This window comes from Camelus dromedarius, chromosome 12 (genome assembly GCF_036321535.1).
Source record: "Camelus dromedarius isolate mCamDro1 chromosome 12, mCamDro1.pat, whole genome shotgun sequence".
NCBI classification, from domain to species: Eukaryota; Metazoa; Chordata; class Mammalia; order Artiodactyla; family Camelidae; genus Camelus; species Camelus dromedarius.
The window spans coordinates 33,591,188-33,605,986 of record NC_087447.1 but is presented as its reverse complement, the minus strand read 5'-3'; the positions used below and the strand labels follow the sequence as shown (position 1 = coordinate 33,605,986).

General features: G+C 45.9%; 1 protein-coding gene across 1 annotated transcript in view; it reads left to right on the top strand.

Annotated features, from left to right (window-relative positions):
* Positions 1-13,723, top strand: part of SLC6A5 (solute carrier family 6 member 5) — a 48,645-nt gene extending 34,922 nt beyond the window's left edge. The window contains exons 12-15 of the mRNA XM_010987480.3: positions 933-1,032; positions 4,948-5,048; positions 10,000-10,167; positions 12,459-13,723. Of these exons, the coding sequence (XP_010985782.3) occupies positions 933-1,032; positions 4,948-5,048; positions 10,000-10,167; positions 12,459-12,614 (525 nt within the window). The 3' untranslated portion in view covers positions 12,615-13,723. The remainder of the gene's footprint in view (positions 1-932; positions 1,033-4,947; positions 5,049-9,999; positions 10,168-12,458) is intronic.
* The last annotated feature ends 1,076 nt before the right edge of the window (positions 13,724-14,799 follow it).

Sequence of the window (14,799 nt, the reverse complement as noted above, 5' to 3'; positions counted from 1 at the left end):
GGGGCTGATGGCCTCCCATCCTTTTACCCTTCACTCAGATCTCATCACAACAGCCAAATCACTGCCATTTCCACGTAGAAGGTGCCAGTTCCTTAGGGATTCTGACCACAGAGGGAAATATGTCACCTTGGCTACTAATGATGCTTCCAGCATCTTCATAATTGAGATGTAGCCTTCTTGAGCCAACAAGGCAGGTGTGTCCTACTTTAAGGAAATGGGATTCATGAAAATCCAAATTTGCTGACCAAATTAAGAGATTCCTACTTAACTACCTGTAACATACAAGATCTATAGCTACTTGAGTTCCTGCTAGTCCTGAGTGTCTGGTAAGTTGTGTGTTAGCTCACTTGAGAGATATATATATATATATATATATATATTTATTTTTTGCTTTGGCTGTCTCTGTGACCTTGAGCAAGTCACTACTGTGGGCCATAGTTTCTTCATCTGTAAAATGATGGATTGCAAGGAGATGGTCTGTAAGCCTCATCTATTGTCGAGAGACTTAAAGAGTGAGGTGAAGATGCAGGGGTGCGTAAGGGATGCCCAGCGACACCTAAAGGTCATGTGACATGCAGGTAGGTGGGTAGAAATGGTTGTCTATTGCTTGAAGCAAAAATGGAGCACTCTGGCTACTTTCAAATACACATCTCAGACGGTGACCTTTGCCTTTTAAGAGTGAGATGTTAGATCACTTTTCTGTGCTTGTTCTGTTAATTAGCTTAGAGTCTCTTGAGGGTCCGCTTTGCTGACACGACTGGGCCTCCAGCTCACATACTTGGCCAGCTATAGATTACTGCTGTTGAGGGGCGGGGAGGTCCTTGGACTCCTGTCTGCACCGGACCCGCCTTAGGGTGGGAGGATGGGCCCTTAGAAGTGGGGCAGAGCCTGGATCCAGGCCTGCTGATGCCGCTTTCCCTCTTTCCTGCCAGGGTGGAATTTACATGTTTCAGCTCGTGGACACGTACGCAGCCTCCTACGCCCTGGTCATCATTGCCATTTTTGAGCTCGTGGGGATCTCCTACGTGTACGGTAAGGGGACCACCATGCTGGACGCTGAAGCAGAACTTAGTAAAGCGTCCACAGCATGCAGGTTTTCCATATTTAATAAGACGAGGCAAGCTCTTCACTGCAGCTGTTTAGGAATCACAAGAGAGTGACACCGTCATTTCCAAGCTTGCCTCAGGACCACTGGGATCTAGATTTAACAGAGAAACAAAAGGTGGCTGATGGTGAAACTCGCGAGTCTTTGCATCAGAAACTGCTAGGACCAGGACGTGCCTTTGAGTGTGGTCTGGCAAGCGAACAGCGAATGCCTGTGGATGATGGTCAGATCAGGGAGTGGAAGGCAGGGAGTGCAGGTGTGAAAGTATTTCCCTGTCTTGGTAACTGCAGCTTTTGTGTAGCTTGAGGTGAGGAGTAGTTTCATGGCTGGTCCACGGATACTACAGCGAGAAAAGAGCACACCGGCCTCACACATCCTTAGGAGACTTTGCTAGCATCATGGGAGCCTGTGATGCAAAATCTCAACCCCAGATTTTCCCAGGAAGAAACTTCCGGTTCCTTTACAATTTAGCCCGTCCTACCATCACCGTAGCAACCTGCATCCCATAATCAGTGGGGCCATTACCAAGAAGCGCAGGAGTGGCCAGTCAGCAGATGCCGTCTTTGTCCTTCGTGTGGAGGTGTTTGTGCTTGGGGTGGGGTCTCACAGGGTGATGCCCTGGGCCTCTTGTGCACAAGCAGCCCGGTTGGATTCAAGGCACCGCTGACTCCTCTGTGCCTGGAAGTCTCAGAACCACGCTTAATATAGATAAGGCCTCCATAGCAAATACCGGGGAGGTGAAAACTGCCAACTCAGACTGTTCCTCTGTACCTGAAAACCAGAACGGGATGGTAAAGGGAGAGGCAGGACGTCACCTGGATGCAGGATATTCTTGATATGAACATCTTGCTTTTAATGTAACTATTAGCCTCCTGCCCATCAGGGGTTCCATAGCTTCTTGCTTTCCTGAAAAATGCATTAAAATGGAGGGTGATAGGGAATCAAAATAATCCAAAAAAAGGAACCTCTCATGTGAAAATTGGGTCCCCCAGAAACAGGAAGATAGTGGAGTCATTGCTGGGTGTTGGTGGAAGGGGAACTTGTCTCAGCTGGAGCTTACATCCCCAATGCAGGGGAGTTTAGGTTCTGGCCAGAGGAGTGGGCAGGCATGCCAGCTGTCCTGCTGGGATGAGAGGCCAAACTGCCACACTTCGGGCTGATGTGACAGCCCAGAGCCTGCAGTGATGCTGTGATTGAAGGTCTGCTGTCGCATTTAGGGTGAGGCTTCAAAGGGCTTTCTGACCTGAGCAGAGAGAGGCAGAAACCCGGCCAATCTGCCACAGTGAATCATCACTTTCTGCCCAGATACCAAAGGCTTGGCCGTGGAGAGGCCTCGGGAGCCCTCCTTTGGAAACGCAAGCCCTTGTGGGTCCACATATAAGCTGAAGTCGCCAGATGGTCTGTTGGCAAAGTCAGGAAAGCACTTCACTGCAGCACTGGCCCAAGTACAGGTGGCCGTCTCGTTGACCTCCTCCGCTGTCGGTATCCTCGCTGCTAGTTGCCATCAAAGGCACATTTGCACAGTTCTTTCCAATAAAACAGGGCTGTTCAGTATGGTTTACAAGCATCATTAAAACAGAAACCTTTTAACATTTCTGATTCCAGAAGTGAAATAGCTCCCCCCAGCCCCTGTATAAATCTAGTGGTAGATTTTTTTGGTTCTGAAGGGAAAAGTAAACCCTGCATGCTTTAGTCCCTGGGCTCTGCTGTTCTCCCTTGGGGGACCACCCGGAAAACTGCCTGGACTCTAGAGGCAGTTTAGAGGACTCTGCTGGGCCAGGTGCTTCCAGAACCGGGTTCACTCTCTGCTGAGCTCAGGCTGAACTGGACTTCGGTAGAGTTGGATGTGGGTGTGAACCTCTGATTTGGACCTGGATGGAACTCTAAGAAGTGGATCTTAGAAAAAATATTTGATATAAGCTAGCAGAATTGTCACAGGGGAAAGGAAATGCCTGGACAAATAGAATTTATGCCCTAGAGGACAGTGCATTCTTTTTTTTTTTTTTTAATTTTATTTTTTCAAATTCTTTTGAGGGGGAGGTAGTTAGATATATTTATATGTATTTATTTATTTTTAATGGAGGTACTAGGGATTGAACCCAGGACCTCATGCATGCTAGACACACACTCTACCACTGAGCTAGACCCTCCCCCCACCAGAGGACGGTGAATTCTTTATAGTGATGAAGAGGCCCCAAACAAATGCAAGATCAGTTTAAGGCAGTTGAACATGAACCTGTGAAGAATGAAATGAACCTGGCAGATACCCTCCTGTCCTGGCTGCTGAATTTGGAAAATAAGCAGGTGAACTGCAGAGACGCGTGTTTTCTCCTCGGCGCTGATCATCTCTAGAGTCTAGATTCTCGAGGTTGCCACTCAAACATTTAAAATACGGTGGGTACAGTTTTCAAGTTTTATCTTTAGATTGAAAGAGCTGGTTCAAGTTCTCAAGTCAGCACTCCTCAAAGGCCAGTATCCTGGTTTGAGGTAGCTAGAAAAGTGGAACTCCTCCTGTTTGGTGTAGGAGCAATCCCTTGCAGACTTTTACCTGATAGAGTCACTTAGAAAAAGTGATGTGCATTTCGCTGGGAGCCAGTGCATTTTCCTGGGACTTTCTGGCTGGGGGGACGATGCAGTTGAATTGCTACCACGGAGACCTCCTGCCCGTTCTCTGCTTGGTTCTGCACTGTGCATTTCCCCCAAATCACAGTGTGCTAAATTGTCTTGATCTGTTTTCTTCCACTTTGATCACTTACTTGTTTCACATCCCATAGTGTCTTTCTCCACATCCTTGAGAGGGAAGTTAGAGTCACACCAGGCGATGATTTTATGGGATGGAATATGTCATTCTTCAGTTCTTGTTGCCCATCCTGTGTGCTGAACTCTCAAAGGGTGTGTGTGTGTGTTTTTTTTTTTTGTACAAAAGAAAACAAAACAAAATGCACCAATAGTCCCCCCACTGCCCCACAAATAAGCTTAGTTTTGTTCCTCTCTGATCTCCATCCCTGAGCTCCATTTTCACATACGTTCTTGGCTGAATTGTCACTGTCCACCTCTCATTCAGGGTGTAAGTCCCCCAGCTCCATTTGCTGGGGTTCAGCAAACATTAGGAACAAGAGGCTTCAGTCCATTAATAACTCACACAGGTAACTCCCTGTGAGCATATCAACAGGTGTTTATTAAGTATTTACAATATGCCCTGTGTGCTCCTAGGAAAGTGAGGAGACGCTGGGTCAGTTTCTGGGCACTGAAATCTGTTTTCTGAGTCTGGAACAGTAGGTATGATGGTGACCACTTGGAATTCTCCTTGGTTTTTCCCTGCCCTTGTCACTTACATGGAGCAGAGATGAACTGACTCATGGAAGAGTAGCCTTGGGAGGGCAAGGGGACAAAACACAACGTGCAGTGCGTCTCCCTCTGAATCCCAAGGCTTTTTCTCGATACACTGTGTTTATTGGTCATGATCTTCATTAGTGTTGCCCTATGCTAAACCCATGAGCCCACCTTCAAAAACAGCTGCACGGGTGAATACGCCACGCCGGGGGCAGTGTTGAGTCACCCCGGCTAGCCTGGAACTGAGCGTTTTAGATGTCACTGTGGGGTGTCATCTCACATTGGCCCTCACTGCAGAGAGTATTTAATATCTACTTAAATATTCTGTTTGCCTTCATCTTCCCGGCAGTGAGTCATTTGTCTGATGGGTTCTTGCATGATAGGGGTCGTGTTGACAGCAGGTGGGGGCCATCCCTATCCGGTGGCACTCGATTGAGGGGCTCTTGTGCCGCCCCCCCCACCCCCCTGCCTCCGTACCTCATGCTCACTCTCCGTTTGTCTCTTGGCAGGCTTGCAAAGATTCTGTGAAGACATAGAGATGATGATTGGATTCCAGCCAAACATTTTCTGGAAAGTCTGCTGGGCGTTTGTAACTCCAACCATTCTAACTGTAAGGACAGCATGCTGTATCGGCGGGTAGCACCTTGCACGCGTAGGTGATGCTTCGTGTTGAACAAGGCGTGTACCCACATATAGATGAGCCCAGGGAGCTGGTAGGATGGTTATTATTCTTGTCCCTCAGCTGAGGGAGCTGGTTCAAAGGGGTGCAGCGACTTCCCTAAAGGTGCTTCCCAATCGGGTGCAGAGCTAGGACTCAGGCACAGTTTGAAGCACCCCTGTGGGACATTTCCCATGATATCCATCTGCCTCATGTCCTGACCGCCGATAGCCGTCACATCCCTGCGTGCCAACAAGGCCCAGGCTCTGTCCAAAGTGCTTTTTATGTATCCCCTCATCTGTCCCCAACAGCGGCTCTGTGGGGTTGGCATTATGGTCATCTCCACGTCACCCATGGGAAACCTGATGCCCAGGTTATGTGGCTTGCCTGGGACTGTACCACTAATACAGTTTGGGTTTGAACCCAGGCAGGCTGGCTCCAGAACTCTGGCTCTTAAATGCTACTCAGTACAGCTGCTCTACGATGAATGTGTACAGCAGAAATTAGACTTTTATTGTTCATCTTTTATTGCTTTTGAGGACTATCTTATCATCCTCAAGTATGATGATGACATTTTGAGATCATTTGACATTCATCTTCTTAAAGATCAGAGCCCTTTCTGTGTCAGTAAATCTGTGTAGGGACTTGTATGCATATCCTGTCACCTCCTTTATTATGCCTTAGCTGCTGGCTTTGCCTACATCCCCTTCCCAAGCACGGTAGTTGACAGAGATCTTGCCTTTCCCTCTCCTCCTCCCCTGGCTTGCAAGCATCCTCTGGGTAAGGCTGCAGGAAGCTGGCTGTAGTTCCTGCTTTGCCCAGCAAGTGGCAGTAGAAACCAGATTAAGACCCTTATTTTACAACATTGTACCAGCCTCTTTAAAGGAAAATAAGATAGTAAAACTGCAAAGAAAACATATATTTTCCCTTTTTTAAAAAAACAAAACAAAACTGCCCCAGAGTGAGTTTTAATCAAAACACCTCAATTTCTTTCTGAAAAGACAGACGTTTAGACAGAAAAAGCATTCAGCGTTTGCCTCCCTCTGTGCAGACACAAGCCATCATGGAGAGGCCCACAGCTGTGCTCACATGTTGGTGGCTGTAATTGGTCTGAAAAGTCCTACCAGGTTTGAGCCATGAGAGTTGTAAAGGATTAAGGCAGATCTTGTAGTCTCTTGATTTCAGGACTGAAATATGTGAAGAATGGGGATTTACCTAACTGTTGGGAGACTCCTCTGCCTCTGCTGTTCCCTACCTCTGCCGAGTATCACCTTGCCCCCCAGTTCTACACATGATTTATTCTTTTTTAAAACTGAAGTATAGTCAGTTTACAATGTTATATCAATTTCTGGTGTACAGCATTACGTTTTAGTCATGCATGTATGTACATATATTTGTTTCCATATTCTTTTTTATTATAGGTTACTACAGATATTCAATAGCTCCCTGTGCTATACAGAAAAAACTTGTTTATATATATATGTATGTATGTATGTATTATATATAGCAGTTAGTATCTGCAAATCTCAAACTCCTAATTTATCCCTTCCTACCCCCTTTCCCCACTGGTAACTATAAGTTTGTTTCCTATGTCTGTGAGTCTGTTTCTGTTTTGTAAATAAGTTCATTTGTGTGCTTTTTTTTCTTAGATTCCACAAATAAGTGATGTCATATGGTATTTTTCTTTCTCTTCCTGGCTTACTTCACTTAGAAAGACTAAGTGATCCCCAGGTTCATCCATGTTGCTGCAAATGGCATTATTTTATTATTTTTTATGGCCGAGTAGTATTCCATTGTATAAATATGCCACAACTTCTTTATCCAGTCATCTGTCGATGGACATTTAGGCTGTTTCCATGTCTTGGCTATTGTAAATAGTGCTGCTATGAACATTGGGTGCATGTGTCTTTTTGAATAAGTTTTCTCCAGATATATGCCCAGGACTGGGATTGCTGGATCATATGATAAGTCTGTTTTTAGATTTTTGAAGAATCTCCATAGTGTGTTTTCCATAATGGCTGCACCAAAATATATTCCCACCAACAGAGAAAGGTTCTCCTTTCTCTACACCCGCTCAGCTTCTTGGGTGAATTCGAAGTTAGAATCTGCCCCAGATCCTAACTTTTCCTCCTGTCTTGGGAGACATTAAGCTTCAGGGAATTGTATTCTTTGGAAACATATCCCGTAGTAATAATCAGCATGACGACTCGTGGAGATCGAGTATCAGGCAGGCACTTTATGAACACTGTCTCTCAAGCCCCTGACCACCCAGCCTGGTGGGTGAGTCTTTCCCCATTTCACAGGTGCATGCACTGAGGCCTGGAGAGGCTCAGGAGCCTGGCCAAGGCCACGGAATGTGCAGGGGGCAGAATAAGAAGGGAATCCAAGGCTATCTAGGCTTCTAATAAATTTCTTAAAATCTAGTGCTTTCATCTCCAAGTGGAGTTTGGCCAATTTTGGATTAAAATAATCCTAATCTTCTTTAGGACCAAAATGTCAGGGAAAAGGGACTTGCTGTATTTTTTGGAGAAAGTTCCTCAACTGTGCTGGGCTTTACTTGATTTCCATTATAAAACTCACATCAGAAACCTGCAGAGAAGACCCAGACAATCTCTTCCACCGAATTCTGCTTCTGTGTTTGGCAGTTAGGGACAAGAAGAAGTGGTCAATTCCATCATCGTCATCAAGCCAGGACCTTCTTCTGCTGCCGTTAGCAAAAGATCAGGTGGCCCTGGCCGGGTGGCTGAAATAACCTCCCTCGTGGCCATGCCCAACTGAGGGCGGGGTTTTATCAAAGCTGACTTGGCAGAGGGAAACTGGTGGCAAGAACCAGTTTGCATGGATAAATCTGATGTGATACTTGTGTGACTGGAACTGGGCGTCAAAGGAGCAAGGCTAACACTTAGGTTTTGCCATTTGCCCTTCTGTGGCATGGCTATCTGTCATGCGCTGGAATGAGTCGAGATTAGGAGTTGAAATTACTTCAAAACCCCTGAGATAAAGTTGATCATTTTTATATGTGCCTTCCTAGATTTACAGAGCTATAAATACTCTCCATGCAATTATCATCTACATAGTCAGATCACGTTACTGAATTATGTGCACACATAAGCAGATGTATTGCTATTTATATAGTCAACGAAATGGAGCCGCTTACCATAATTACATTAGGCCATACTTCCGATTGACTGGTTAATAAAGCTTACAACTCCAGGGGCAAATGTTTAAAAGGAGGCCTAGAGTAGATATCTCTTATCGGAGCAGTTTCTTCAACAGTTGTCTTCAGGCCCATGTTGCTTCGAATCGATGGATTGAATTATTGTTGCACTGAAATAATCACTTGCCCCCGTGGCCTGGCTTTGCAGCAATAATCTAGATGCCTTCCATTGGTCTAGTGCTTCACTCTTCCCTAAAATACCTCCATATATCATCTCTCCTGACATAATCCCCTCCAGTAATTTTTAAGATGTTCTTTTACTGCTTAAGATAGAATGAGCTGGGGAGGGGGAGGGATAATTTAGGAGTTTGGGATTAACAGATCCACACCACTATATATAAAATAAACGACAGGGACCTGCTGTACAGCACAGGGAAGTATTATATTCAATATCTTGTAATAACCTATAATGAAAAGAATCTGAAAAAGAATATATATATATGCATATGTATCACTGAATCACTTTGCTGTACACCTGAAACTACCACAACACTGTAAATCAACTATACTTCAATAAAAATTTTTTAGAAAGATATAATGGGCAGTAAACAGGAAAAGATGCTCATTCTTACTAATAGTGAATCTTTACATTAAAGAGAATTTTTTTTGCCTGCCCCCAAAAAATAAAATGGCATACTACTCAGTCAGAAAACAGAATAAAATAATGCCATTTGCAGCAACATGGATGGACCTGGAGATCATCATTCTAAGTGAAGTGAAGAGAGGTGAGGAGGAGAGGACTTATGCTTACATGGCTCGTTGTCTAGGCTGAGGCCATGTGAAAACCGGGAGGAGCTCAATCTTCCGAGGGCAGTGCCCTCCCCCCACAGAGGGTTGGTGAGAGCACTCAGAACCCCCCTTCTGTCTTTTTTTGGTGCCTCTCTTTTCGACGTATCTGTTCCCTTGTTGAGCGTTCCCTTCAGCTGCACTAAGCAAGCCTTCAGAGGGTTCTCATCACTCTTGCCCTCAGTGTGTGCTGATGGGAGGTAACGGGCAGGAATAAACATGACCTCTCTTAAAAGTGAAGGGGGAGGCTCCTGAGTAAATAGCAGACTGTGGTTCCCAGAAAACCCCTGTGTTGCACACCTGGGGTGAAAAATATCTGTTTTACAGCAGAGACAGAGGGGGCTGTGTCTCTACTGTCTTTGTCCCATGGCTTATTATAGGACCAAGCTTCCTGCTCAGCCCCTGTTTGGGGACCTCGGCGGTCTCACTCAGCCAGCTCTAGAGGAGCTCCTGGGGATGGGCCATTCCCCATTCAAGGTGAAAGCACAGGAGATTCAAGTGATTTTTTGACATTAACCAAGTGGATTTTTCCCCCTTGTAACAAAAGCTTGATTCTCCGTCATAGAAAGTAGCGACCACCCCTTGAAAACACCCACCATCCCCTCTCCCCCTGCCACCCGCCAGCCACCTAGTTGTGTATCCTTTGACTTCGTCCTCTCTGCCTGTCCGTGTGTGTAGGCACACACCTGCATCACTCAGCTTTTATGGGACGGCAAGTGCAGCATCAGCAGCAAAGTGTCAGTTTCCTCATTTGGAAAACGTACTGATGATAGCTCCCTTTCACAGTCGTTATGGGTGTGAAATGAGACAGTAGATACGAAAGCGTGCAACTCCTTGCAGGGGTTTCGAACGAAGAGTCCACGTCCCCGCCCTAACAGTGTGTTTCTCTTTTCTTACCAGTTTATCCTTTGCTTCAGCTTTTACCAGTGGGAGCCCATGACCTACGGCTCTTACCGCTATCCCAACTGGTCCATGGTGCTGGGGTGGCTGATGCTCGCCTGTTCCGTTATCTGGATCCCAATTATGTTTGTGATCAAAATGCATCTGGCTCCTGGCAGATTTATTGAGGTAATTGTATCAGCTCTTACTCCTGCCATCCCCTCCCAAGGGAGAACCTCTGAGTGCTCTGGGCGTTAAAAAATGAAAGATTTGGTGAACTTATTCTAGAGGGAGACTTGGTGATTAAGGGGTTCCAGTTGCTACCGTTTCTATTAAACTCATTTTTATTATGTATTATTTCTCTAATGGAGGAGCTCAGCCAATCCACAGGCTGCGCTGTTATTATGCTATTCCTCAGCACACTGATGGCTCTGGGGAATAAATGATCCGCGTGTCTCCTGTCTCCTGGCACTTCCTCCTCCTCTCCCCTCATCCAGAGTTGAAATCCCAGTGTTTGGTTTTTAACCACGCATCAGGTTCCTCCTTTAAGCCTCCTTCCCCCAAACATCTGTTACCATTAAAGTTAAAATCACTACCCCTTCCTGTAATGTGTGTTAGGGACAGCTGAACAGTGGTCCAAGCTGATTAAAATGTCACCATCCCTGTAGAATGTCATGAAAGGTCCAGAGTATGGCTGGTATAAGGTGACACTTGTCTTTGTCAGTTAGTCCCTGGCTGGACCCATTTCCCATTTTTAATGCAACAACAACAACAACAACAACAACAACAACAACAACAACACCCCCCCCCAACTCCAGAGTGGATGGGAAGGGGACTGCCATTTGTCGAGCCACCAGTGAAGTGTAGTCAGGCTTTTGGTGTTCGTGAGAATCACGGGCTCAGTCGTACCAGGAGGAGGTCAGTGCCTTGTCCTGGAGGTCCAGCGGTCTGGTGTTTTGGACCAGACCCGTGCTACTCAGGGTCTGGCCCCGAGATCAGCAGCATCAGCACCACCTGGGAGCTCGTTGGAAATGCAGGCAATCAGGCTCCAGCTCAGCTCCACGGAATCAGAATCTTGGGGAAGTGGGACTCAGGTGTCTGTGGTTGAACAAGCTCCCCAGGTGGTTCTGATACACACTCAAGCCCGAGAGGCACGGGGCTAGACCAAGATGAAGAGACACCTGCTGGTCGAGGGTAGTGAAGAACGGCTGGATGGGTTTTTTCGCGTGGTCAGCCAGATTGAGAAAGAGAGGTCCCGTGCAAGCTCGCGAGGGGAGAAGCGAGGTGGGAATGAGACACGTGAATAAATGCGTAAAATGAATGTCCACGTGCTGCGGGGGGAGGTAGCCTTTGTTTTCGTTGGACTAAAGATGGAGACAGAGTCAGCAAAGGGAGATGCAGGAGGCTTCTTACCACTGCAGTGTTCCAGTTTTTATCCTCAGGAAGTTCCGTCCTTTATCACCTTAAGGTAAATTAACGCGGCCCCCTCACCCCCAGGGATGGCTTGCTGGATCGCCAGGTGAACCTTCCCCCACCGCCGCTGACCCAGAAATCTCTTTCCCTCTGAACAGAAGCCTCTGCTGCTTTTGTCTGAGGCTGAAATTCTCTAAACTGATGAGTTGGCTGTATGAATTTATTATGGTTGATTTGGGACACAAAGGTTGCAAACTGATGATTAAGGGGAGATTAAACTAACAGCTATAAGAAGCAGCTTCACTTTAATAGGTAATAAACACATAATTGTTCCCTCTTATGTAGTCAGAAATCTGTTTTCTTTCCTCTTTCTAGAAAAGGCTCCAGTCAAATTATGTTTTTCTGTGAAAAGTTCAGTTGAAGGATTAGGGACATTCCCATGCTTTTTCGGTCGCCTGCAAGAACCCACGCTTCTGAACCAAATCAGAAGCATGTATTTTTGTCAACAGATAATTAAATTCTTTGCTCTCCCTTGGCAGTGTACCTTTGGGGTTGAGGTTTTTTTTTTCTTTTTTCGGCTGTTTATATACTTTTGGGAAATATGCTAAACAAAATCCAATTAGTTTGATGTAACAACCCACTGAGGAGAGGACAGAACAAAAGTATTTGAGTACATGTCCTTTGCAGACACGGTATGTGGCCATGGAGAGAGCTGCTAGGGGTTCCTCTTCATTCAGAGGGGGAAAATGTATAATTAGAATCCGAGTCCTTTATCCTCTATTAATCTTGTGCAAGGCTAACCCTGAGCAATTGTAATATTGCTTGCAGGGTGACGTAAATGATTTCAAGTGAACCAAACTAAGTCTCCTTTTTAATGCATTCTTGGTTAATTAACCCCAGTTAATTAATGGAGCTGATCTTCCTGCTTCTCGTGGTGGGGGAACCTCTTGATTCAAGGGGGTGTTCTGGCACACGTGGTTGCACACAGTTTGGGGATGGGTGGGTGGTGTCTCAGGGAAGGGGGTTCGTTATTTCCGTGACCCTGTGTGTCTTTGGCTTCTTTGCAGAGGCTGAAGTTGGTGTGCTCGCCGCAGCCGGACTGGGGCCCCTTCTTAGCTCAGCACCGCGGGGAGCGCTACAAGAACATGATCGACCCCCTGGGGACCTCTTCCCTGGGACTCAAACTGCCAGTGAAGGATTTGGAACTGGGCACCCAGTGCTAGTCCGAGGGCATGGTCCTGTTTCTCCTCTCTGCCTTCCCCTATGTTTTCCCCAGCTTTCTTCCCCTTTTTCTTCTTCTTTCTGCCCACATCTTGGCTCTTACCCATGCATGAGTGGTTTCGCAGAAAAGTAGGACATAAGTCGCACGCTGTAGTGAAGGGCTAGATGGAGCAGTTGAAGTGCGGTTTGCCTGCGTCCATGCTGTCAGTTCCTGGTGGGGTTCACCCCGCAGGCGTGGGCTGACTAGGTGTGTGTGTTCCAGTGAAGTCACAAGTAGGTCTGCGTGTGTGAGTTGGCCAGTGGAGAAGCAGCCACGCTGGTTGTCACTGGCAGTGCCTGTCAGGCTTACACACAATGGCAGGAGAAGAGGAGTGGTCGTTTGGACTCATCTAAGCAATGTGGTGGTTTCATTCAGACACAAAGTTCAGGACAGGAGGGTCAGCAGTGGTCAGAAAATGTTTAGAGTAAGACGAGGAGGCTGGTGGATTTAGACCCCCCCCGGGGTGGTGAAGTTCACAATTCCACTCATGGTTGGAGCTCTGTTTCCTCCATTTGGACCGGCGGTCTCGTTGTTTGCTCTGCGAACTGCAAATCTCAGTCAATCAAGAATCAGTTCTCTTCCCTCAGTTGTCTTTTTTTTTTTTTTTTTTTTGGACAACCTGTTTGTGAATTCTTTTGGCCATTTCCTCCAGCTCTGCACAAGAAGCCATCATATTACTTGTGCCTGATGTCGTACGTTCATCGCGGAGCGCCATCCTCGTTTCTCCGTGACATCTAGCGCCGTGGTTCAATGATGTCATTACCCCCTGTTTCTTCTAAGTGTCTTTCTGTGAGCTGTGGATACCTTGTCTTTCAACCTCTGGGGAAACAACACTTCCCCTGGTTCTGTCTATATATTATATACATACAAGACACAAACTCTTAAAAGACAGATAACTTCTCAGTTTTTACTCGCAACTTTTTCATTCGCGGTAAATGCCAATTGTGGCCATAGAATCAAAGAAATGAAGAGTTTCAGAGAAAGCAACCATAATATTCCCACTGATACTGTGCTGGTAGTACATTTTAGGTCACTGTATGTACAGATGTTTCTGATAAACACAGGTTAGGTAAGTAGGCAAGTGAGCTAATTAAAGCTATAGCTTTTAAGACTACATTTAGCTAATTCAATTTTAAGAGTTCCCAATTCACAATACTCATAACTGCACGCGAATGAGAGCGAATCGTATGTCTGCAGAGACTGGCGAAGCCGTAACCTTTATTATCTTCTTGTACCCTGAACATGCATATGTGAGATGTTTACAATGTGATACAATGTGTTCATGTCATGTGTCCTGGTAGTGGTGTTTTCTGTCCTTATAAATATCTTATGAATCACTGTAGAAATGATGAGTAGAATAGTGTAGTCGGGTTTTTTTTCCCCCTTACAGTAATAATATCTAAACCTAAAATTGTTTCCTTAGGGGAGACCATTTCAATCATTTTCTTGTTTGTTTGTCTTCGTATGACAGGGTCTCAGGCCAAGTTTTCAGTTCAAATCTTGTATATTGTCGTGACATTTTCATCCTGTGCAACAGTAATGAAACCCAACAGCAGACTTAAAGTAACACTTAAAAAAAAAATGACTTCATTTGTTAAGGGAAAAAAAAAAACAAACAAACCCTAACTCGTTTTCCCAAGTTCTCCCTTTTTTGGGGCAAATCTCATTACCATTTGCCGACACCGGTGTGAACTTCCGGTTTTCAAGAGTAGCCTGGGGAAACTTTTAGAAGAGAAACTAAAAATTGGTTTTGAACTTGAGGTTTTCATCTTTGTTGTCTGTAGAGCATGTCTGTTCTTCCCTCCGCCTCATTCCCTTTTTCTGCTTCCCTCCCACAGCTAGAACTTTCTAGAATCTGTCACAGGGACTAAACCCTGAGCCTCCCCTGGACTTAGCTTCAGGCAGCTGAGCTGTGGCCTCCCCTGCCCCATGTTTCCCATAGTGACCTGCTGGCCATTAGCACTGGTCTCCCCAAGAAAGTCATATGGAAGAGAAGCCCCCATTGCTATCGCAGACTTGGCAGAGTGGTACCCAGAATTAGCCTCTCCAGTTGATATCCTGGTGGGGTGGGAGAGGGAGGGAGGACTCACTTAGACTTGGAAACAATCTGCAGCCTTTCCAATCTGAAGGTTGGAGAAAAAGCTGAA